Below are 26,466 nucleotides of genomic sequence, written 5' to 3'. Positions count from 1 at the left end.
CTTTACTGGTCTGACTCACAATTTATAGATTGCCCATTTACTGAATCACAATCTTTCCGCAAAGTTCCTGGCACGATCTCTCGATGCTCAATAGTATGATTTATGCGCGGCACTTATCATCTGCCCGTTTAATTATTAATTTGGTGTGCAAAGATCAATGGAAAGTGCTTCCTCTCCCTACTCAAGAGCTTCTAACACTGCAATGGTCCCGGAGGTGGACACGGCCGCCATTTCACAATTGAATGGTGAGCAAGTCCTACAATCTTTGCTAACTGAGCAAATGGCACCATTTGGGAACTAGGGATCCGATCCTAAATGGGGGAAAAAAGATAGGGAGCGTAGAGATCTAGCCCCAGTAATCATTCAAAAGCAGGGGTTCATGCAAAGAAACAGGATTCATTTCAGAATCCCTAAATGGTGTAAATCAGAAGAACAGTACATGCTGGTATTCTTATGAAATCAAATGGATCAAATGACTTCTTTGCTGTTCCTCCCTGATAACCAAATCATTCAGCCAACACAGCTCAGATTGTATCGAACCACACGCAGAAAGAATGAGTATAAACCAACTGAAAAAGGGGAATATTTTATTATCCCCTTCCTTAGAGGACCCGTGGACCTCTCAAATGGTCAATGATTGATGTTTGACAGTGGTGCTGCTGCCAGTAAAAGAGTACACCCTAATACAGATCCTGCCCACTAGAGCAAAGGATCTTAACTGGGGTCTCTGCAGCCCCCAAATATTCAGCCAAAAGTCTTCAAAGTGTCTGGCAAATCAATATCTTCCAGGGATAAAATCTTTTTAAAAATCTCATTCTGCAAACAGGGGCAACAAAAAGAGAGACAGACTAAAGAAATGAGAATGAACAATACCGATGTCAGTGGTGGCTCATTTATTCAAGAACGAGAATTTGAAATAGGCCATATACTTCCTTTGTTAACCTACTTCAAAAGGAGGAGTTTAATTCAGTGCACGGATGTGGGTTGGGCTGATATGCTGTCCTCGCTGCTATTGATGCTGGAGTAGGAGATCCCAAAACATCCACATGATGCACTGCATCAACTCACCATGGATCCTTCGCCAGCACCTTCTAAACCTGCAATGTCTGCGACCTAGAAGGACAAGGGCAGCAGATGCACAGGAACATCACCTCCTGCAAGTACCCCTCCAAGCCACACACCGTCCTGACTATAACTATATCGGGTCAGCAGACCATGGGGTTGCAATCTGCTCTGTGGGGTAATGGCCAAGAGATAATCAGTGTCAATGAAAATTAGATGGGTCACCACATACAATGTGCAAATCTTCAGCTTCTCTTCTTAATATTAAATATACCTGCCACCACCAGCAGATCCTCGCATTTCCTGGCCCCAGGTGTATTAGTCAAGTGTGGTGCAGGCAGCCATGGGAATATTTCATAGGTGCACGTTGTATATGGCGACCGAGTTGTTTATTTGTGGGATCTCACCGTATGCTAATTTTTAAAAACATGACAGAAGGCATTCTTAAAAAAAATAGTTGCATCTTGTTACAGCAGACCATAGAATTGTTAAAAGATGGGAAGGAGGCATAGAAGTAAAAGGGTCGAGAACCCCTGCCTCATGTTCCATATGGCTTCTATGGGCATTGCAGAATTTTCTTCAACACTTAGACGGTGATGATCAGCAGAGTCATCAATCTAGCTTGCCCATCTCCCATTTGATGTCCTGAAACACAGGAAGGTGTATACATGCAGGTGCACACACTCCCACGCTCTTGTACACAGACACACTCACTATATGAAGAAACAGTAGTGTCTGGACTGAATTCTTATGCTCCCAAGCCAGGAGCCATGGAGTCCAATCTCTTCTACCTTTCAGTAAAATTAGTGTTCCACCAATCCTTGAGTAAAGCAGCACCAATCCAAGTAAATAACAGCTACTAACTTAATGAGTAGCAGTAGCAACATTTAACAGGAATACATTGCCGGACTTCCGGTTGCGGCTATGCTGAGCTAAGTCGCACGTTCGGCAGCTCCCGCCAGAAATTGACTTTTGGGCTCTTTTTAAGGGCCCCAGCGGCATTTGTTCGACGGTTCCCGGTGTGGGAAGGTGACAGTACGATTTCCCTGCCACTGTATGGATTGGACCAGGAGTGGAGTGGTGAAAAAAGTAATTTTGGTGCAGTGAAAAGTGTGTGGGAGGAAAACCAAGATGGCGGCAGGTGGAGACCAGGCAGCGTGGGAGCAGTGGTCACAAGAGCAGCAGGAGTTTCTCAAGCACTGCTTCACGGAATTGAAAGCAGAGCTGCTGGAGCCGATGAAGGCTTCGATCGACAAGCTGGTCGAGACCCAGAAGGCCCAAGGGGCGGCGATCCGGAAGGTGAGGCAAAAGGCCTCGGAGAATGAGGACGAGATATTGGGCCTGGCGGTGAAGGTAGAGGCGCACGAGGCGCTGCATAAGAAATGGCAGGAGAAGTTAGAGGACATGGAAAATCGGTCGAGGAGGAAGAACCTGCGGATTCTGGGTCTCCCAGAGGGAGTGGAGGGGTCAGATGCTGGAGCATACGTGGTCACGATGCTGAACACGTTGATGGACGCGGATGCCTCCCCGAGGACCCTGGAGCTGGATCGGGCCCACCGAGTCCTGGCGAGGAGGCGGGGGCGGTATTGGTGCGGTTCCACCGCTTGGTGGACAGGGAGTGTGTCCTAAGATGGGCACAAAAGGAGCGGAGCAGCAGGTGGGAGAATGCAGAGGTCCGTATATACCAGGACTGCAGCGCAGAGGTGGCCAAGAAGAGGGCCGGGTACAATCGGGCCAAGGCGGTTCTGCATCGGAAGGGAGTGAAATTTGGGATGCTGCAGCCGGCGCGACTGTGGGTCACGTTTAAGGACCGGCACCATTGAGACGCCGGAGGAGGCGTGGACCTTTATATCCAGGCCGAAAAACTGGACACGGACTGAGGGTCGGTTGTGAGGGGATGTCGCCGGGGGGGGGGGGGCTACTGTGGTTACTGTGTTTTGGGGGGATGTTGGGAGATGTTCTGTTCTGTTTCCCTGGGTGCTGGTTGGGGTGGGAGGCCCGAGGTGGGGGAGCTGGGATTAGCCCGCAAAAGGGAGCTGCGCCAGAGAGTGCGGGCCCGGTTTGATGGGAAGCGCGGGCTTTTTCCCGCACTAGGGAAGGAAGGGGACCGGGCCGGGGGAAGGGTGGTGTTGGAGAGGAGCGCCCGCTGATGGACAGGAGCGGGGGGGGGGGTCGATAGAGTGGCGGGAGTGGCCAGGGTCCGCAGGAGTCAGCTGACTTACGGGAGTGCTATGGGGGGAGCAACGCAGCTAGGGGTGGACCTAGCTGGGGTGGGGGGGGGGGGGGGGGACTGGGTTGCTGCTGCATTGGACAAAGGGGAGCTGGAGTTCGGAGCAGGGGTCTGCCGTTGGGGGGGGAATGGAGAGTGCGGGAGGCGCGGGAACGTGGCTGGCCGAGAAAAGGGGATGGCTAATTGACAGCGTGCCGGGTGGGGGGGGAAGGAAGAGAGAGAAGAGAGGAGGAGGAGGAGGAGGAAGCCCCCTGATCCGGCTGATAACTTGGAATGTGAGAGCCTGAACGGGCCAGTCAAGAGGGCCCGTGTGTTCGCGCACCTGAAGGGGCTGAAGGCAGATGTGGTTATGCTCCAGGAGACGCATTTGAGGGTGGCAGATCAGGTTAGGCTGAGAAAGGGGTGGGTAGGGCAGGTTTTCCACTCGGGGTTGGACGCAAAGAATCGAGGGGTGGCGATTTTGGTGGGGAAGCGGGTGTCGTTTGGGGCGCTGAACATCATGGCAGACAATGGAGATAGGTATGTGATGGTGAGTGGTAAGCTGCAGGGGGTGCGGTGGTATTAGTGAATGTATATGCCCCGAATTGGGACGATGCCGGATTTATGCGGCGCATGTTGGGCCGGATTCTGGGCCTGGAGGCAGGGAGCTTGATAATGGGGTGGGGGGTACTTTAACACGGTACTGGATCCAGCATTGGACCGCTCCAGGTCCAGGATGGGCAAGAGGCTGGCGGCGGCTAAGGTGCTGAGGGGGTTTATGGACTAGTTGGAAGGAGTGGACCCATGGAGGTTTGTCAGGCCGGGGGCCAGGGAATTTTCTTTTTTCCCCCACGTCCATAAAGCCTACTCCCAGATCGACTTCCTCGTTATGAGCAGGGCACTCATCCCGAGGGTGGAGGACACGGAGTATTCGGCCATAGCCATCTCAGACCATGCCCCGCATTGGGTGGAGCTGGAGCTAGGAGAGGAGAGGGACCAGCGCCCGCTGTGGCATCTGGATGTGGGCTTGCTGGCGGATGAGGTGGTGAGCGGGCAGATCCAGGGGTGCATTGAAAGCTATCTAGAGGCTAACGATAATGGGGAGGTGCAGGTGCGGTGGTGTGGGAGGCGCTGAAGGTGGTGATTAGGGGAGAGCTAATCTCCACTAGGCGCCCACAAGGAGAGGAAGGAGAGGAGAGAGAGGGAGAGATTGGTGGGGGAAGATTGGAGGGACTACTCAAGGAGCGACGAAGCCTCCAGGCTGAGTTCGACCTGTTAACCATCAAGAAGGCAGAGGTGCAGTGGAGGAAAGCGCAATGGGTGGTGTATGAGTACGGGGAGAAGGCTAGCCGGATGTTGGCACACCAGCTTCGGAAGCGGGAGGCAGCGAGGGAGATTGGGGGAGTTAGGGATAAAGGGGGGAACACTGTGCGGAGTGAATAAATGGGGTATTGAGAGACTTTTATGAGGGGCTGTATAGGCCTGAGCCCCCAACGGAGGAGGGAGGGGGATGCGCCGATTTTTGGATCGGCTGAGGTTCCCGAGGGTGGAGGAGGAGCAGGTGGCTGGGCTTGGGGCACCGGTCGGGCTGGAGGAGCTGGTTAAGGGGTTGGGGAGGATGTAGGCGGGGAAGGCACCGGGGCCAGATGGATTCCCGGTGGAATTTTACCAGAAGTACATGGACCTGCTGGGCCCTCTACTAGTGAGGACTTTCAATGAGGCAAGGGAGGGGGGCCCTACCTCCGACGATGTCCAGGGCGCTGATCTTGAAGCGAGACAAGGACCCATTACAGTGCGGGTCGTATAGGCCAATCTCGCTCCTCAACGTGGCCGCGAAGCTGTGAGCGACGGTGTTGGCTACCAGAATTGACGACTGTGACCCGGGGGTGATACACGAGGACCAGACGGGTTTTGGGAAGGGAAGGCAGCTGAATACCAATGTGCAGAGGCTCCTTAACGTAATCATGATGCCTACATTGGAGGGGGAGGTGGAGATAGTGGCGGCGATGGACGCGGAGAAGACCTTTGATAGGGTGGAGTGGGGGTACCTTTGGGAAGTGTTGAGGAGGTTTGGGTTCGGGGAGGGGTTCATTAGTTGGGTTAGGCTACTTTACGAAGTCCCGGTGGAGAGTGTGGTCACGAATCGGAGGAGGTCGGAATACTTTTGGCTGTACCGGGGGACGAGGCAGGGGTGCCCTCTATCCCCCTTGGTATTTGCATTGGCAATTGAGCCTTTGGCTATGGCTTTAAGGGAGTGCTGTTACTGTATGTGGCGGACCCACTGGGGGGGGAGATGCCGGAGGTGATGCGGATCGTCAGGGAGTTTGGGGACTTTTCCGGGTATAAGCTCAACGTGGGGAAGAGTGAGCTCTTCGTGGTACACCCAGGGGACCAGGGAAGGGGGATAGACGAGCTTCCACTGAAGAGGGCGGAAAGGAGTTTCCGGTACCTGGGGATCCAGGTGGCCAGGAGCTGGGGGGCCCGACACAAGCCCAACTTGACGCGACTGGTGGAGCAGATGGAGGAGGAGTTTAAAAGGTGGGATATGCTGCCACTCTCCCTGGTGGGTAGGGTGCAGTCGGTGAAAATGACGGTGCTCCAGAGGTTCCTTTTTATATTCCAGTGCCTCCCCATCCTGATCCCTAAGGCCTTTTTTAAGCGGGTCAGCAGGAGCATCATGGGATTTGTGTGGGCGAAAAAGACCCCGAGGGTGAGAAGAGTGTTTCTGGAATGGAATAGGGGCAGAGGAGGGTTAGCGTTGCCTAATCTGTGTGGGTACTACTGGGCTGCCAATGTGGCGATGATACGCATGTGGGTAATGGAGGGGGAGGGGGCGGCGTGGAAGAGGCTGGAGATGGTGTCCTGTGTGGGCACGCGTCTGAGAGCACTAGTGACAGCACCACTGCCGCTCCCGCCGACTAAGTACACCACGAGTCCGGTGGTGACGGCAACTTTGAAAATTTGGAGGTAGTGGAGACGCCACAGGGGTGAGGTAGAGGCTTCGGTTTGGTCCCTGATCCGAGAGAACCATCGGTTCGTCCCGGGGAGAATGGATGGAGGGTTCTTGAGCTAGTACAGGGCAGGAATTAGAAGGATGGGGGACCTGTTTTTAGATGGGACGTTTGCGAGCCTTGGGGCTCTGGAGGAAAAATTTGGGCTACCCCCTGGAAATGGCTTCAGGTACATGCAGGTAAGGGCGTTTGTAAGATGGCAGGTGAGGGAATTCCCGCTGCTTCCAGCACGTAGGATCCAGGATAGGGTGCTCTCGGGGGTGTGGGTTGGAGAAGGCAAGGTCTCTGCGATCTACCAGGAGATGCAGGAGGAGGAGGAGACCTCGGTGGAGGAGCTAAAGGGTAAAGGGGAAGGTGTGTGAGGTGTTCGGGGAGCCCAGCAAATCACGCCCATATGTTCTGGGCGTGCCCGGCGCTGGATACGTTCTGGAGGGGCGTTGCGAGGACGGTGTCTAAGTTGGTGAACACCTGGTTAAGCCGAGCTGGGGGTTAGCACTATTTGGGTATCGGGCGAGCCGTGAGTGCAGGAGGCGAAAGAGGCCGGTATTCTGGCCTTTGCGACCCTGGTAGCCCGGCGGAGGATTCTGCTACAGTGGAAAGATGCGAGGCCCTCAAGCATGGAAGCCTCAGTGACATGGCAGGATTCATTAAATTGGAGAGGGTAAAAGTTGCCTTGAGAGGGTCTGTGCAAGGGTTCATCAGGCGGTGGCAACCGTTCCTAGACTTTCTAGCGGAGCGTTAGGAGGTGGTCAGCACCAGCAGCAACCCGGGGGGGGGGGGTACTTTGTGTTTACTCCTGTGTTTATGTCGTTGTAAGATGTTTATTTATGCATTCTTTGTTTTTCTTTTTTCTGTAAGGGTAAAAATTTGAATAAAAATATTTTTAAAAACTGGAATACATTGCCACAACAACTCAACCAAGCAACATACAAGTGGAAGACGTTTCTGCAGTATAATTCGAATGCACAATGAAACGGTAGTTTCCAGCTTACCTGGAGAGTGTTCACACACGAGCGGATATCATTCTCTGCTTTCTCACACAGACTCAGAAGAATTCCCATGTCTGCCTTCATCCCGGTTTTATTGGTGATCTAAGTGAGTGTGGAGGGAGAGGGGGAAGGACAGAAAACCAGTTGTCCTTAAATGGAAGCTGAGTCTTCACCAGAAAACTCAAAATTATTCCTAATAGATCAGTTACACAGTGATAAAATGTGCAACCTTTATCACCCAAGTCCCATTTCCATTGGAGCCAAACAAAATTAAAATTGGTAGTCTTAGATCTACACAAAGTAGTCAGGGAAGGCGTCAATGCAAATAACACAATATGTAAGTGCCAGAATTTAAAGTCAAAGCTCCAGTAGATCGTACCAGATGCCCGCGTGCGATACAATGTTTACAGGAAACATCGGAAAGGAGGAAATGGGAAAGCTCTGATTATTAAGGAAAGCATTGCCGTGCTGGAAAGTGGCGCTATTCAGAGAGATAAAGGACAGACTCTATTTGATTTGAGCCAAGGGACAAAAAAAGTGCAAGTAACGGTTTGGTGCAGATGACAGGCTAGCAACTGGTGGGAAGCATGTTGAGGAACAAATATGCAAGAAAGTTATAGAGCAGTGCAAAAATTATAGAGTAGCTATAATGGGAGAACTTTAATTTTCTGAATATAGACTCAGATATTAGTAGTGTAATGGCAGAAAGAGGCAAGAGTTCCGAGTGTGTTCAGGAAAATGACTCACAGCAGTATGGTGCCAGTGCTAGGAAAAAGGAGGCACTCCTAAACCTTGTTCTTGGGAACGAGATGGACCAAGTAGATCAAGTGTGAGATTGTCGGGGACAATGATCAGAATCATAGGGCTTAAGATGAGGATGGAAAAGGACAATGAACAATCCAGAGGAAGAATAATTAACGAGGGTAAAGCCAATTTCAACGGGGCAAGAATAGATCAGGGTCGAATTAATTGGGAGTCAGAGGTTAGCAGGAAAAGCAGTAGCTGATCAATAGGCTATCTTCGAAAGTCAAGGTACATTCCCTCAAAAGAGAAAAGTAGGGCAAACAAATCCAGAGCTCCCTGGGTGACCAAAAAAAGATAGAAATTAAGAAGAAAAATTCTGCTTACTACAGGTGTCAGGCAGAAAATGAAATGAGAACCAGGAGGAGAGGTGGAAAAGAAATTAAGAGCAAAGAGGGATATGAAAAGAGACTGACAGCCAGCATAAAAGGGAATCCCAAAATCTTTGATAAGCGTATAAATAGTGAAATGGGTGGTAAAAAGAGTGGGCTGATTAGGTGAGACAGGGGGCATGGCTGAGCTAATAAGTGAATACTTTGCATCTACCTTTACCAAGGAAGAAGATGTGACCTAGGCTATGGTGAAAGAAGACAATTTAGATACTAGAAGGGTTTAAAATTCTTACGGTAGTGGTATCGGATAGGTTGTGGTATTGGATGGACTGTCCGTACTTCAAAGTTGATAAGGCACCAGAACTGGATCTAAAGTTGCTGAGCAAAGTGGAAGTGGAAATTGCGGAGGTCAAGCGATAATTTTCCAATCTTCATGAGACTTGGAAAGTGGTGTCAGAGGGCTGGAGAACTGCTGACTTTGTACCTTTTTCCAAAAATATGGTAAAGATAAGCCCAGCAACTTCAGGCTAGTCAGTTTAACGTCTGTGGTGGGGAAACTTCCAGAAACAATAATCCAGGACAAAACTAATAATCACAGTCAAAAGCAGGGTAATTAAAGGAATAAGGCATGGATTTCTCAAGGGAAAATGGTATTCAACTAACTTGGGGTTTTTGAACAGGAAACAGAGGATTGATGAAGGTGATGTTGTGCACATGGATTTCCAAAATTAGATATAGTGCCACACAACAGACTTGTGAGCTCATGGAATAAAAGGGAGATAGCAACATGGATACAAAATTGGCATTGTGACAGGAAAGAGCAAGTAATGGTTAATGGATGCCTGTCAGGTTGGAGGAAAGTTTGTAGTGGAGTTCGTGGTGGTCAGTGTTGGGACCCTTGCTTTGCCTGATACATATTAATGGCACAGACCTTGGTGTACAGGGCACAATTTCAAAGTTTGGAGTTACCTGGAGGGTAGGCCAGGTAAGGATGGCCGATTGCCTTTCCTAAAGGACATTAGTGAACTAGGTGGCTTTTTAATTCCAAATTTTTATTCAAAATGCAAATTTCACCATCTGCCGTGGTGGGATTTGAACCAGGGTCCCCAGCTTTAACAAAGAATATTCCAGATCGAAACGTTAGCACCGTTCTCTCTCCACAGATGCTATCAGACCTGCTGAGATTGTCCAACATTTTCTATTTTTGTTTCAGATTCCAGCATCTGCAGTAACTTGCTTTTATCCCCAGAACATTATCCGGGGACTCTGGATTTCTAGTCCAGTGAGAATACTACAAAGCCACTGCCTTCCCCCATGAAAGACTTTCCAGGGAAGAGGAACTTCGGTTATGAAGATAGGTTGGATTGGCGGAGAGGAGATTTGATAGAGATATTCAAAATCATTTTTTTTCCTTCTTTTAAAAAAAAAAAAATTTAGAGTATCCAATTGAGGGCAGCACGGTAGCATTGTGGATAGCACAATTGCTTCACAGCTCCAGGGTCCCAGGTTTGATTCCGGCTTGGGTCACTGTCTGTGCGGAGTCTGCACATCCTCCCCGTGTGTGCGTGGGTTTCCTCCGGGTGCTCCGGTTTCCTCCCACAGTCCAAACATGTGCAGGTTAGGTGGATTGGCCATGATAAATTGCCCTTAGTGTTCAAAATTGCCCTTAGTGTTGGGTGGGGTTACTGGGTTATGGGGATAGGGTGGAGGTTTTGTCCTTGGGTAGGGTGCTCTTTCCAAGAGCCGGTGCAGACTCGATGGGCTGAATGGCCTCCTTCTGCACTGTAAATTCTATGATCAATTCATTTTTTCCAATTAAGGGGCAATTTAACATGGCCAATCCACCTAGCCTGCACATCTTTGGGATGGGGGGTGGAGGGTGGCAAAATCCATGCAAACATGTGGAGAATGTGCAAACTCCACACGGACAGTGACCCAGAGACGGGATCGAACCTGGGTCCTCAGCGCCGTGAGGCAACAGGATAACCCGCTGCGCCATCATGCTGCCAGTATTCAAAATCAATGAGGAGTCTGGACCAGTGGTGGACCTGGGGCAACATGTGGCCCATCTGGGTTGAGTGTGGCCTACAAGAAATTGTGTTGATTGTTGCCCACACATTGGACTGCCACGATCTGTTGATTTCCATCGTAGTTTTTTCCTACTGGTATGACTGAAGTGATTTGCACATAAAGCAAGGGAAGTTGAAGTCAGGTGCATGCTGATTGCTCACAACATTGATTGCGAGTTGAGTGCTCCGCCTGTATCCAAAATATAAATACTTTGTGTTTTTACCATTGATAGTTCTATTAATATATAAATGATTATAAATATTTTATAACTAGTTAGGAAATATTCGGTCTGTATTAAATCTGTTTAATCTTATTCATGATTTTTTAAAAAACCCACACGGACAGTGACCCAGAGCCGGGATCGAACCTGGAACCTCGGCGCCGTGAGACAGCAGGGCTAACCCACTTCATGATTTTAATCTTGCAGCCTTTTGAGATGAAGGAGGGCCACTCATGTGGCCTACTCACTAGCCTACGTTGCTCTGCACTGGTGTGGTTAGTGTAGATAGGGAGAACGAGGGGGCACAGGTTTAAAGCTGCGAGCAAAAGGTACAAAAGCAATTGTTAAAAAACTTTCTGCAGATAGGGCTAGGAATGCACTGACGAAGAGTGCAGTGGAAAAGGTTTCAATCAAAGCACTCAAAAGGGAATTAAGACTGTTATTTGAAAAAGAAGAATGCGCAAGGTTATGGGGAGAATGGCACTGAGGGAATTGCTCATTCGGAGAGTCAGTACTGACATGATGGACGGAATGGCCTTCTTCGGCGCTATAACAATTACTTGATTCTGTAAATAATACAACTAATTCCCTCCCAAGTCCAAATAATCAGATGTTTAAGCATGGCACTTTGGTTTGACCTAATTGCTACATACCAACCTCATGCAGCCTTTGAACAAGCCTGGAGGGCAAGGTTGGAGGGAAGGTTAATGTGAAAGCTTGTTGCCTCAGTGGTCTCAGTGATGGCACATACCTGTCAGCAAAGTGAGTTAATTAGAACCACTTCAGTTATTTCAAATTATACGTAAGCTGCAATTTCTATAACGCAGTGAAACTATGATGCACTACATTGCTCATTAATCTTACAATTAACAAAACATTTTAATTTACGTATACACATCTTCAAAAAGTGCTTTTCAAGTGCAATCATTTTTGTAGTATAGGAGACATGGCAGTCAATTTGAACATTGCAAGCTCCCAAAAACAATCAGATAATCTATTTTCATGTTGTTGGTCAAGGGATAAATACTGGTCAGGACATGAGGGGGAAACGCCCACCCCCTGCTCTTTTTCAAAATAGTGCCAGAGAATCTTTAACAAGAGGGTAAAGGAGGCTTTGGTTTAAATGTACCATCCTAGACACGTCACATTTGATAATGAAGCGCTCCCTCGGTGCCGCACTGAAGCGCTCCCTCGGTGCCGCACTGAAGCGCTCCCTCGGTGCCGCACTGAAGCGCTCCCTCGGTGCCGCACTGAAGCGCTCCCTCGGTGCCGCACTGAAGCGCTCCCTCGGTGCCGCACTGAAGCGCTCCCTCGGTGCCGCACTAAATTGCCAGCCCAGGTTAGATTGATATAGTCCTTTTGGCTGTACAGAAGTTGAGCATTGTTGATAAAGAAAGATACATTTTTTTGTCAAAGCTTTTCGTCTTGCACTCATCAGGCAATTCAAGAGAATGCCAAAGTCAGGGAAAACAATAAATTTATATTGCTGACTGGGTGGCAAGTGGACTCTGAATGGTAGAGGCATGGTCTTGGAGAATGCAATGACTGACAGTTAACTGCCAAGCATTGTTTGAAATTTAAACCAGACAGCTTGACTCCAATTGGTCAAGGTGTTGCCCTGAGGAATGAACCAACAAATGCTGTCACTGTGCCTGTTTCAGCTAAAGAAATTATTTGTCTATCAATGACAGAGCCCTGTGTATTAATATGTGTCTTTCAGTACACGCAATTGCGCCACACAGTGAGCCTGATAGACAACCTTAAATTGGTTATCTGCATAATTCTTAGCACACGGAGGTTTATTTAGCAAACGTTGTCCAATTGTGGAATCACGTTTAATATTGGACATGATTTTGAATTTTGCAAGCACGGGCTGTTTGAGTATGGGCAGTACCTTACCTGTTATGAACAGTGAAAAGGTCATGCTGTTTGACACAATCTGCCAGTCTTTGGAATGAAAAAAAGAACATGTACATATACTTCACCCGTTTCAGCGAAACAAAATAAGTGACAATGATGTGGAAATGCCGGCATTGGACTGGGTGAGCACAGTAGGAAGTCTTACGACACCAGGTTAAAGTCCAACAGGTTTGTTTCAAATCACTGGCTTTCAGAGCACTGTTCCTTCCTCAGGTGAATGAAGAGGTAGGTTCTTCACCTACCTCCTCCAATAAGTGACGACCATTCACTAGTTCGCTCCTCAGGGGAAGGCATTGACCAGAGTCAAGCTATCCAGTTTAAATTTCAACAGTGTCTGGCAGTTGATCGTTGGTCACCATCAACTGATGCGTTCTCCATGTCAATGCCTCCACCAATCAGTGTCCACTTGCCAAGCAATCAGCACTCTCTTCTCATATAGCATAAATTTGTTGTTTTCCTTTCCTTTGGTATTCTTGTGAATTGTCCTGATGAATGCAAAATAAAAAGCTCGACAAATAATATTTTTTTCGCAAGAAAAAGATTGGATTTTGTGCAATTTGAACCTCAAATCTTCCAACTTGGAGGCGAGTGCTTCCACTGAGCCACAAAGGACACAGTGACACTGCCCTGGATGTGTGGACTCTTAGAATCAACAGTGCAGGAGGCCATTCAGCCCATCGAGTCTGCACTGGCCCTTGGAAAGAGCACCCTACTTAAGCCTACTGCCTCCACCCTATCCCCGTAATCCGACTTAACCTTTTGGACACTAAAGGGCAATTTAGCATGGCCAATCCACCTAACCTGGACATCTGTGGACTGTGGGAGGAAACCGGAGCACCCGGAGGAAACCCACGTAGACAGGGGGAGAAAGTGCAAACTCCACACAGATAGTGACCGGAGGCCAGAATTGAACGTGGGTCCCTGGAGCAGAGAGGCAGCAGTGCTAACCGCTCTGCCACCATACCAATCTGGTGGTGCAGATCCAGAGCACCAGTTGCCTTCCCTTACTACCCCCATTGGCCATTCATTGTGTGTGACTGGTGACTGTCACCAGGCTATTTGGCTGTAAAGAGTATCTAAATAAACTCAATGTTTCTCTCATTGAACACACCCAAATGTGCAGGTGGGGCCATGAGTGCAGAAGATTGGCCAACTTTCCCTCTCCTTGATCCTTGAAGTGAATCTATCAATGTACTGCTATCATTAGCCGAGATTAGCCAACGGCACACTTGGCTAACTGTCGAGCTTCAAAGCCTAGCACTGCACCAAGTACTTACTCACTCACTCCTGGCCCGAGGTTGGATATTTGGTAGGAAATAAGTCTTGACCTAAAGAGGTGCTTGTGCAGATACTGATTGCATCTATGACACATACGCTCACCACAATTCCATTTTGATATGTTACACCTCCTCTGCTATCTCCATGTTTAAATCCAAAAATGTGCAGATTAGGTGGGACAACGGGGATAGGGCAGAGGAACGGGCCTAGATAGGGTGCTCTTTCGGAGGGTCAGTGCAGACTGAATAGCCTCCTTCTGCACTGCAGGGATTCTATAAGATTGTAAGAAATAGGAACGGATAATTTGACAGCAAGGGGTGGCATAGAATATCCTTTCCTATATTTTTGCACAGGATGTGGGTGTTTGCCTGCAATTGTTGCCGATCCCCAATTGTCCACTTCAGACAGCAGTTAGGAGTCAACCACATTGTTATTGTTGTGGAGTCACATGTTGCCCAGCCCAGGTTAACGACGGCGGATCTTGCTTCTCTAAAGGGAGATTAATGAGCAAGGTGGGTTTTTAAGAACATTACCAATGGATTCATGGTCACAAATACACTTAACATTTTTTTAAAAATAGAAAACACCGTGTGGTTAGCACTATTGCTTCACAGCGCCAGGGACCCGTATTCGATTCCCGGCTTGGGACACTGTCTGTGTGGGTTTCCTCCGGGTGCTCCGGTTTCCTCCCACAAGTCCTGAAAGACATGCTGTTAGGTAATTTGGACATTCTGAATTCTCCCTGTGTACTCGAACAGGCGCCGGAAAGTGGCGATTCATTGCAGTGTTAATGTAAGCCTACTTGTGACACCAGTAAAGATTATTATTAAATAAAATTTAAATTCCAAAACCCCAGAGCATTACTCTGGGTTACCAGTTCATTGACAATACCACTACCTCCCACTGAAATGTTTCCTGGTGCACATTGTAGGCTCTTGGTTTGTGTGATTTTGGGGGGCAACGCTCAGGAGCTCCATTATTAACATAAATACTAACTGGTCATTACAGATGCAGATGATGGGTCTCTGTAAAATTCCTCCTTCCTTTTTCCTCTTCTTCTTCCCAGCACCCGTCGCGACCTCACTTTCCTTCCCATCTTTGCGGTTGACAAGATTCAGAAGCATGTTTATTGCGGCCTGTCCACGAGGAGGAGAAAATAAAAATAAAAAGGAGATATGACTCGAGTCCAACTCCAGATATTTCAGTCAGGGGACATTCAGAAATAATAGGTCGATTTTGTTCGACCCGTACAGAGTACTGAGTGAGGACAGAAGCAAGTTGAGCTGCACTAAGCTAATTGCAATGGTCGGACACCCTAACCACTGAATGCACTGGGGGCGGAGATGTTCAAAATCACAGAGTTTGATAGAGTGATGAGACTGCTTCCAGTGAATGTCAGTAACCCGAGAAAATAGATTTGAAGTAATTGGCAAAAGAACCAGAGGCGACGTGAGGAAAAAAATTAAGCGGCGAGTTGAAATGATCAGGAATGCAATGCTCGAGGGAGGTTGAAACAGATTCAATAACTTCCAACGTGAGATTTGTTAAATACTTGCTGGGCTATGGGACTAATTGGACAGCTCTCTCAAAGAGCTAACACAGGCATGTTGGACCAAATTTCAGTTTTTTGTGCTTATATCATTCCATAATTTAATGAAAACTGGTAATTTGAGTCTACACATTAGTGCAGAGGTAGGTTTTAAAGGGCATCTTAAACAAGAGAGCAAGAGACAGGGCGTGCCCAAAATAAGCAGAGTTATCGGGAGGGAATTTCACAGCTTAGGACCTATGCAGTCAAGGCATGACCACCAATGGCAGAACAATAAAAAAACCAGAGCAGATCAAGAGGCCAGAATTGGAGGAGCGCAAAGACATAGACATAGAACATACAGTGCAGAAGGAGGCCATTCGCCCCATCGAGTCTACACCGACCTACTTAAAGATCCCAGAGACTTGTCAGGCTGGAGGAGGCAACAAAGCTGGGAGGGCCAAGGCTTTGGAGGCCATTTGATCAAAAGGGCAGGAATGTTAAAATCCACCAGAACCAGACAACAAAGCTTTGAGGCAGACTAAAGGGAAGTTTCTTGTTAACTCTTTCCCGCCCCCCACCTAAAGTTGCATAAATACTTTGCTCTACAAAAAAACAATTAGATATGGAACAGGTCTTCCTTTACTGCAATGTCTACTTGAAGAATTAAATTTTATCTTGAAGCTAGCATGTCAACATCGATTTTGTTTGGTTTTAGTCAACCTGTCTAGGATGTTAATGCTAATGCTCTTTTTAGCTATGTACAAGGCAAAAGTAAAATGGTTTTAAATTCCTGATCTACAGTTTGTCAGGTGCTGGGCAAATGGTACTTGGTACAAGTTAGAATTTGGGCAGCAGTTTTAGGTGACTTCCAAGTGGACGGCATTTAATGTTCTCTGTTGTGTGTATTTTAAAAGATGTTCCACCGTTTCAGAGTTGATTTTTTACACTATCTAATATTTTTGTTTTGGCAGACTGCCAGGGTCTTTCAAGCCATTACCGCCTCTTTCCAACAACTAGCTGCTGTTTTTACCCCTTTCATAGATTCAACAAAAGTGCTGGTTCATTTCTCAGTTTTACTTGAATGATTAATGCTGCCTTCCTCTTTTCACATCATTATTGCTTCAGATTACATTTACCGTTCTTCGTCAAATAATTAGTTGCCCTTGAAGGGTTCTTCCACCCCCCCCACCTTCCAAAGCGGAACTGCCAGCACCACACAGCACCCTCACCAGGTTGTAGAGGTGACTTTAATACTTGTACTGAAATGAAGAATAAAAATATCGCAAAGTGTGACTATTTTGGGAAACTATGCCTGCAGATAAGGGATGTCAAATTGGGAGCTTGCGTTCATCCGTGATGTTGAGCACAAGTGCTGGAATTGCCCTGGTAAAAATCTAGTCCACCGTCGACAGGAGAAATGGTTTAAGAAAATGTGATGTGCTGATCTTCTTCCCAGGGACTGTTTTAATTGAGGGTGTGACTCCTGGTTTATATTTATATCATCTCTCTGAGGTGCTCATTGCAGATGCTAAAAACTGTTTCAGCTACATTTAATCATCTGATTTTGCTCCGAACACAGACTCACATTGGGAGCACCATCAATTTCATCAATGATCAGGCAATTTGGCTTCTCGTTGCTTCCAAGCACAGATTTCATCTGGGTGGCACTTTCAATCTTTGTCTTGAAGATCTCTTGGCTGCGGTCATCACTAAATGGGAGATAAACAGCATGACTTGATGCTGAGACATACGTAGGTGCCCGTTTGTTACTCCACTCACCATTTTCTAATGAACTTCCTGCCACAGTGACCTCTTCCTCTCCTGAAGAGGTGGACTCCAGCTCCATCAACACTAATAACACTCCACTACCCTGCACACATCAGGAGAGCATCTCCTGCTCTTCCGCGAATAGTGCCTTGGGATCTTTTACATCCACCTTAGGAAATAGAGGTTACTCTGGTTTAACATCTCATCTGCAACTCCAACAGTGTAGTGCTTCCTTAGTACTGCATGGCATGGTACTGGGTGATGGGCTCAAGTCTCTGAAGTAGACCTTGTACCTGTGACTTTCTGGCTCAAAGGCAAGAATGCCACAGCAGACACCAGAAACAAAAAACAAACTAATTACTAGGCATGAACTTGATGGGCTGAATGGCCTCCTTCAGTGCCACACTGACTGTGTGACTCTAATTTATTTTGCTACTTTTTTTGGATAAAGCTGGCCAAGGAGTGTTGTCAGGCTGTTCTGCGATGGATTGCTTACCACAAGAGAGACTAGTAGTTTGGAGTGACAAGTAATCGAGGAGTTCAAACCAGTGAGTGCACACATGCCTCATTTGCAAAACAAATATTTGCGACGACAACACAAGTACTGTAATCATCCTCTTGAACAGCATTCAGGGGTCATCAGAAAGGGGCTAGAAATGTAAAGCACTCTCAATGTAGAAAATGAAAATAATCTAAAACGGTGACAGGATAAAGTGAGCCATTCATCCGTTCACCCCCTTTGCACCCAAGAGAAAATCTATAACACAACAAATATAAACTTAATTCACTATGAATTCGTAACAACTTGCTGAAACACCGCAAATCTAGTTTGGTCAGAAATTATTAAAATAACCATTTAACAAATCAAATTTCTGCCCATTGGGTTCAGAGTTTTCATAAAGCAGAACTTTAGAATTCAGCACGCTCACCTTGCATTCATCTCCACAACATTGTACCCTGCGTGCCTCGCAATGACGTGAGCCAGTGTTGTTTTCCCCAGACCGGGAGGACCACTCAACAGCGCCACCTAGAGATAAGGGTGAGAAAGAACAAACAAATTTACTTCCACAGCGTGCAGAAATGACTCCATGGGTTTGAGGGAGTCTCCTGCTCCTCTTCAAATCACGTTATGGGATATTCTCCTTCCACCTGAGGGGGGTTGACACCAGTTTAACATCCCATCTAAAAGACAGAAACCTGCAACAGTGCAGGCTCTCATAATCCTGCTGTGGGGATGCCCATCTAGACGAATGGAGTGGGGCTGGAATCCGCAACTTTGCGGCTCAGAGGAAATTATGCTTTCCACAAAAGCCGTGGTTGCCACCTGAAATAAAACAGTAGTGGTTAAATCATTTTTTTTCAGGCCGTACACCCTCAAATGTGGAGCACGGTCTTAAAATCTTTAGAAGCATCGATAATTTAGCGCAGCTTTAATAAAAGGAGCCATTGGCTTTTGATATAATGAGCTCCAAATTAGCTCACAGGGAAGATCGCTTCAGGGACCGCCGCTTGCACTCATCAGCAACGCTCATTTTCAGTAACACAACGGAAAAGGGAAAGCTCGCGTCAACAGTGACATTGAACTCTGAATGAGCTAATTAGATATATTGCTTGAAATAAAATGATCGTGTTCCAGTTTTTATTTTGGTGCAATACATTGCGGATTGTGGCAGAATCGCCTCAGAGATTTTTTTTAAAAAACGCAATAATAATCACGCCCCAACTATTTAAAAGATTCTGATATAATGTTTCAGCAATTGTGTAAGTCGCTGAAAATCGAGCTGGATGATGATTTTGAGAAAGATCACGGCCTTAAATGAGAGGGGATAGGCTCACACAGCAAGTTAGGAATAGTGGCCTTTTATTTCCGAATCTTGGTTCCAATTCAGGCCACATTGATGGTTCCGAGTCCCTTCTGTGTGGAAAGGTCAATAGGAAAGTGGAGCCTCATCATTCTTGCCCTCACTTCGGGATGGGACAGAGCTGAATTTTTGCACCACCGTGAAGTTCCACTTGCTGACATGACTGGGTAAATCGATCCCTAATTGTTCATCCCTATCTGTGACTGGAGTATTAGAGCTGCATGACATGGCACAAAATGGCTGTCCCCACATGGTATCTAAGCAGAGGAGCGGAGATGTTGTGCAGATAAAGATCTGGATTCAAACAGCATCTTTCACAATATCAGAATGTCCTACGGTGCTTTACACTGAAGTAAAGTCACTGTTCTGATGTAGATATTTTCCCAGAATGCATTTAAGATTATGGGTCAGTTCAGTAGAATGCACAAGCCTTCATAAACATTCAAGTAACAAAGGTAATTACACAGCCGCTTTGTGGCATTTCATGGTCACCTTCGGTGCATTTGGTGAAAGGACTTGCTTTGGCACCCAGTTACCTTGTACTTTGGTCTGTTGTGCGCATCGACTTCTGCATCCAGGATCTCTTCAGTAATCTGGGTCTTGCTCTTCCATTTGTTCTGCTGTTGCTGCTGCTGGGATTGATGGAAGGACAAATTCTTCTCTACCGCTTGCTTGCTTTTCTTCACAGGTTTCTCCCGGCCAAAGACTATGGTGTCCCACAGTTTCAACCACTTCAGGAGGCAGCGATTGGTGTACTGAAATGGGAAGCAGTCCTTAGACACTGCAGGAATGATCCAGCTGATAAAACAACACCACACAAGCACACAAGTGTTTCTTTCAATACTGCAGAGATTTTAATGGCCAAGTGTAAAATTGACCAGATTTGAACATCCGAGTGAAGAACATTAGAATTCCGTGATCATTTGATATATATGTAATAGATAGATAAATAACATTTTTTAAAAATAATATATAAAACAGATATTTTGCACATCAATGCAATATTCTCTTTGTGATGATTCAAATACACTCCAGTTTTCATCAAAGATGGACGCCAAATGTGACATTTAAAAATGAACATCAATACAAAAAGAAAAATTAGTTAGGAGGCCGTTCAAATAAACAATCTGATAGGAAAATAAAATGATCAGTGTGCTGCCAATAATCCTGAAAAAAGACATGGATGTGTCAAAAAAGATTGATACGATACAAGACTAGCAAAGTCAAAACAACAGTCGTTATGGCTGGCGGTCGAGCATATAAGAAATGAAAGTGAATTCCCAACTGTTCCTGTTTATTTCTCTTTTAAAGTTGCGTCTCCAGTCAACCTTTTGATAGCATTTCCATTCAGATAATTACTGGGGGATATGATTAAATTTTGGGTCATTTGACATTTTTTTGCATGGCGCCCGGTACGACATGAACATCTCTGATGAATATCACATGTACAAGCTGGGATTTGAATTTGGACGCATTTTACGAAATTATCTTTTTTTTTTAAATTTAGAGTACTCAATTCATTTTTTCCGATTAAGGGGCAATTTAGCATGGCCAACCCACCTACCCTGCACATCTTTTGGGTTGTGGAGGCGAAATCCACGCAAACAGGGGGAGTATGCGCAAATTCCACACGGACAGTGATCCAGAGCCGGGATCGAACCTGGGACCTTGGCGCCGTGAGGCAACAATGCTACTCATTGCGCCACCGCCCTGCCGTAAGAAATTATCTTTAAAATCTGAGATACAAGGACAGCGATTTGAAAGATAATGCATAATGATTCCCAACTGTTGACCACAAAACAGGGAGAGACTTGATAGCTCCAGCACTGGTGCAATGTGTATCTCAGCATTTTCTTTTAAGACGACCTTTATTTAACAGAGGATTATATGAAGGGAAGGTTCATTATACAATTCACTTGCGGTTCCAAAGGGTCTTCTATGAGCCTAGATGGCTCTCAAAGAAATGGATTATTTCTCTGCTTGTACGGTAACAGGAGGGCAGCAAGTGGAGAACATTACAGATTGCAGGGTATAAGTCACAATGGAATTCTTTTTGTGAACTTGCCATTGAAAAAATAACCTGTATTTGGGGTTCTTGTTAACATTTTTGAAGAATTAAATAAAGCTCTTGACTATTTGTTTTAACAAATCAGAATTTTGCTCTTCATTGTCACATATTGTGAAAGTTCTCATGTGATAAAATGAATGATGTAAAAATGTAGATTTCTGCTGAAAGGTGCTTGCACCATAGAATATAATCCACAGAACCCCGACAGTGCAGAAGGAGGCAATTCAGCACAACACGTCTGCACCAACCCTCTGAAAGAGCACCCTACCTAGGCCCACCCCCCGCCCCATAACCCCACCCAACGTCTGGACACCAAGGGGCAATTTAGTATGGCCAATCCACCTAATCTGCACATCTTTGGACTGTGGGAGGAAACCGGAGCACCCGGAGGAAACCAACGCAGACACGGGGAGAATGTACAAACTCCATACAGTCACCCCAAGGTTGGAATCAAACCGGGTCCCTGGCGCTGTGAGGCAGCAGTGTTAACCATCGTGCCATTCATTATGGTCAACTACATTTATATGGTCAGCCGTGGCTCTTGCCTCAGATTTAGGAAGTTCAAGGCCCACTCCAGAGACTGTAATTCATAACCCAGGTTGAAATTTTAGTTCAGCACAGAGGGACTGCTGCACTGTCAGAGACGCTGCCTTTCAGGTGAGATGTAAAACTGAGAAACTGCTTTTCAGTGGATGCGAAAGATCCAATGAATCAAATTATGACGTTGCGCGTAAGTAGCTCATTCAGCCCGATGTGGCCGTGAAACATTCTTCCAATTAGTTCCATTCGTCTGGCCAATGTCTATCTCTGAAGTAATATCATTAAAACAGACAACCTTGTCTGTGGGACCTTGCTGAGCATAAATTTGTTGCTGCAGTCCCTACAATCCAATAATGACTACATGTATACACCCATCTATTACTCCTCCCGCCCCCAAAAAACAAAGCAACCAAGATTAATCAGCTGGTCTTCAACTTTCCCAGGACCCAATCCAACGAAACGTCCTCACCCAAATGCTGACTGACATTATTGGCTTCTCGGTGTCCTCTCGCACTGTCTCCATATCCTTCAAGACAAAACCATGACACATTCTCTGCTCAAGAACTTCAACCCTCCTCCTCTAATTGTCTTCAACAACCATCTAACCTCCATCCTTCCTTTGCAAAGTCCTAGAACACATCATGGTCGTGCACGTAAATCCCCATATCGTGATCTTACTCCACCCCCCGGTTGACTTCCCAGTCTACTTTCAAAACCAAGACCGCATTGCTTAAAGTCACAAATCAAACCCTGTGGCAGTGAACCTCCGTCTCTCATCATTCGCTTGGGACTTCTGGGTGCGGTGATGACCAGCTAAGTCGCACGTTTCGGCAGCTCCGGTTGGAACGGACTTTTGGGCTCTTAATAGGAGCCCCAGCGGCAATTTAAACGGCCAAAAACACTGTGCGGTAAACCAGAAGGGAATCCACCCGGACACGCATGGATAAGAGAGAGGATAGCGGCCGGATTGCGGAGGATCCTCTGGAGCAGCGGCAAGGAAGGGAAGCTCAAAGCAAGATGGCGTCGGAGGGTGGCCGTTTGTTATGGGGCCCGGACCAACAAGAGTTCCTGCGACGCTGTGTGGAAGAGCTGAAAAAGGAGTTGTTGACCCTGATACTACAGGCAATTGAAGGGCTAAAGGAGGAACAGAAGACCCAAGATCATTCGCTTGGCTGTCTTCAACTCACTGTGCTATTCTCCTCCAACATTATAGACTTCTACAACTTACCACCATGGTCCGATATCTCTCTCCCACCATCAAACCAAAGACTGTCCCAATGCATCTCCGACATTATGTACAGATTAGCCAAAAATATTTCAATCTTAAAATTGAAAAAAACAAAAGTCATACACTGATGTCCTTCTGGATCCAAGTGCTTCTACGAACAGTCAAGAGCTTTATTTAATTCTTCAAGTCCAACACATTTCCTAGCTCAGACCCAGTTCAAGCCAGATACAGTTGAGCCCTACTATCCTGCTCGATCCCTTGCCCAGGTCCCCCCATCCAAATATCTGCTATGTTACCAATACAGCCTTTATTCCAATAACCAACCTGCACCTCCACCACCAGCAAAACCTTGTCCATACCTCTATGACGTGGAAGCTTAACAAATTTATTAGTATCCAAACTGATGTCCCTGTCTCCGCTGTCCCACAAGCTTTAACTCACCAAAAACACTGCAGTCTTTGAATTCACACGCAGCAATTCCAATCAAATCTCTTCTACAAGCAGTTGCTTCAAACTCCGCTGGCTCCCCTTACTCCAGTGAATGGACTTCAAAACTCTGATGAACTGTCACAGGCCTGAAATGCTAACTCTTTCCACTGATGTTGTCTAATCGGAGTACTTCCAACATTGTCGTCTCCATTTCAGATTTCCAGCATGTGTGAGTTCGGCTTTTAAAAAATTCTTCTCTTCATTTTCAAATCCCCCTCTCCCCGCCAACCGAATACTTACTTATGTAATAACCCTCAGGAGACGCACGAGGACGACCCAACTGATCTCCGTCTGGGGCTCGTGGAACACCAGCTTCCCCTCCAATGGGACAAGGCCCATCAGCTGAGGTTCTTCGAAATCTCATAAGTCGGCCCAGATAGGGCATGATCGGTAGTCCCGGTTGGGACCTTTGTTCTATATACAGTGTTGCAACCTATTCTTTTGGCTTAAAATAAATTGTCATTTGGATTTAACGCCTCAAGTCTCCTGAGCCGTTATAACTTAGGAAGCAAAAAATAAAAATAAACAAAAACCTAGGAAGGAACACAGCACATTGAACGCTCAAACAAGTTTAAAATGACAATCATCACTTACATCATCACTGAGCAGCTGAGTATATTGCCTGGGAGTGAATCGATCAACCCACAGTGTGCTGGAGCTAAATTCATCAATTGAATCATCATCTTCATCAGCTGCTGCTTCTTCCGTTCTCTCAACTATTCCAAACTCTTCATCAACCTGGCTTTAAGAATAGAGCAAAGCAACAAGAGGTGAACAAGACGGCTTATCCAACATGCAGCACTGGCTGAAGAGAAATTTCCTCCGGTTAGACTGAAGCAATTGTTTATGTTTCCCCAATTCAAAATCTGATCCCCAGTGACCAACTCCATCCCTTTCCCAGGCAACAGTTTGAGGTTAAACAAGTCTGTTCTCAATCTTGGTGTCACACTTGACCTGGAGATAAGGTTCAGGCCTCACATTCATAAGACCGCCTACTTCCACCTCCGTAAACATCGGTCGACTTTGCCCTTCTCCATTCAGCTGCTGTTGAAACCCTCATGCAGGGTCTTGATTGCCTCTAAACTTGACTGATCCAACACACTGCTGTCCAGTCTCTCACATTCCATTGTTAACTTGAGGTCATCCAAAATTCTGCTGCGCGTTTCTTAATTCTCAGCAAGTCCCATTGCCCTATATCCAGGTTTGCTGACCTATATTGGCAATAATGTCTTTATTTTAACATTCGCATCCTTGTCTTCAAATTCCTCCATGGTGTTGTCCTTCGCTATCTTTATATCCTCCAATCCCATAACCTTTCAAGATATCCGTGCGCTTATAATTCTGATCTCTTGTGCGTTCTCACTCATCACCGCTCCGCCATTGGGGGGGCAAGCCTTGACGAGGACCTAATTTCTGGAATTCCTTCCTTATACTTCTCTACTTCACTTTCCTTTTTTGAGGAATTTCTTAAAAACCTACATCTTTGACCAAGCTTTCGGTTATTTTTTAAAAATAAATTTAGAGTAGCCAATTATTTTTTTTCCCAAATAAGGGGCAATTTAACGTGGCCAATCCACCTACCCTGCACATCTTTGGGTTTTGGGGGTGAGACCCACGCAGACACAGGGAGAATGTGCAAACTCCACACGGACAGTGACTCGGGGCCGGGATTGAACCCAGATCCTCAGCACAGTGAGACAGCAGTGCTAACCACTGTACCACCTAAGCTTTTGGTCATCTGACCCAATTTCTCATTATCTTACTTTATTTCATGATGCAAATCCCTTTGGGGTATTTCATGACATTAAAGAGGGTATACAAATATAAATTGTTGTAAAAGATGGAAGGAAAAGGATCTTGAAATTAGCAATCTCAAATCAAATTTATAGCCCTTCTATTCAAGAAAGCTAGTTGGGGAGGGAGACAATTGGAGCTAATCTTCATACTTGTGTATTTAGTTACAGAATTGCATGTTACACACACACATTGCCAACTAAACAATCGTGGTTTTAGTCTGTCTGTCTGGCTACTGGGGTTCATAAGTTGCACACACCACTGACAAGGTGGCACGATGGCAGTGGTTAGCACTGTTGCCTCACACTTCAAACAGGCAACTCCAATTAACCAGAATTCCCCAATTACAATGACCTATCCGAACATAAAAGCAAAAAGAAGTGTATTTTGTTTAGTTGGACGGTGGGAGGTAGGGGTTATTGGGTGTTGTGGCAGGATGGGAACTCGGAGTCGCTTCCATTTTGATTGCTTGGGCAAGGCAGAGAAAAGAATTTGGTCAGCCAATTAACAGAGGAATACTTTACACTGAACTGGGGATTGTAGTGATATGCATCACTGTATATACACAAGGGGCTAAGGTAAATACACTACAACTAAGTAACCACTAGAGGGAGCACCAGAGATGTATTTATACATAGACAAACAGGAAGTAGCCTCTCTCTCTTCACAGGAACGGCAGCTGGTGAGCAGGACACAGACAGGCAGCTCAGATGTAACATAGTCTAAGCGCTGGAGAGAGAACAAACTCATAGAAATAAAGCATCTACTTCAACTGTAAGACTACGAGCTTTATTCAGACACAAGGAATAATACATGGTACCAGGACCTGGTGACTTCAGAACGCTTACTAGAAATGTTACACAAGATGCAGACAAAGCACGATCGAAAACAGAAGAAAACTCGGACGTGGGGAGATTTCGCTGAGTCAATGCAACTCGTTGGAACTCCACCGCAGCTGAAAACAACCAGTAATTTAAGTCATAGATGGAAAATCTTTAAACAAACGTTCGAACTGTATATCGTAGCTAATGAGTTGAGCGCGGCCTCAGAAGAAATGAAAATACCACTTCTCCTAGCAGGACATGAAGCTAGAGAAATCTATAACTGCTTTAACTACTTCAAAGGTGAAGTCAACACCAAATTAGAAGTAATACTTAAGAAATTTGAAGATTACTGTAACACCAGTAACAATGCTGCTTTAAGACATCCAATGCTCAGAGACCAAATTGCACAGGGGTGAGTGATGCGAAACTCAATCATCGGAACAGAAAGGGTTAATGCTGGAAATCGCGATT

General features: G+C 46.2%; 1 protein-coding gene across 1 annotated transcript in view; it reads right to left on the bottom strand.

Annotated features, from left to right (window-relative positions):
* Positions 1 to 26,466, bottom strand: part of chtf18 (CTF18, chromosome transmission fidelity factor 18 homolog (S. cerevisiae)) — a 167,280-nt gene that overhangs the window by 88,126 nt on the left and 52,688 nt on the right. The window contains exons 7-13 of the mRNA XM_072480886.1: positions 23,972 to 24,119; positions 19,589 to 19,807; positions 18,120 to 18,217; positions 17,009 to 17,132; positions 14,889 to 15,028; positions 11,352 to 11,445; positions 7,275 to 7,373 (exon numbers count right to left, since the gene is read on the bottom strand). Coding sequence (XP_072336987.1) covers positions 7,275 to 7,373; positions 11,352 to 11,445; positions 14,889 to 15,028; positions 17,009 to 17,132; positions 18,120 to 18,217; positions 19,589 to 19,807; positions 23,972 to 24,119 — 922 coding nt within the window. The remainder of the gene's footprint in view (positions 1 to 7,274; positions 7,374 to 11,351; positions 11,446 to 14,888; positions 15,029 to 17,008; positions 17,133 to 18,119; positions 18,218 to 19,588; positions 19,808 to 23,971; positions 24,120 to 26,466) is intronic.

This window comes from Scyliorhinus torazame, chromosome 17 (assembly GCF_047496885.1).
Source record: "Scyliorhinus torazame isolate Kashiwa2021f chromosome 17, sScyTor2.1, whole genome shotgun sequence".
In the NCBI taxonomy this organism is placed as follows: Eukaryota; Metazoa; Chordata; class Chondrichthyes; order Carcharhiniformes; family Scyliorhinidae; genus Scyliorhinus; species Scyliorhinus torazame.
This window is presented reverse-complemented; position numbering and strand designations above follow the sequence as displayed.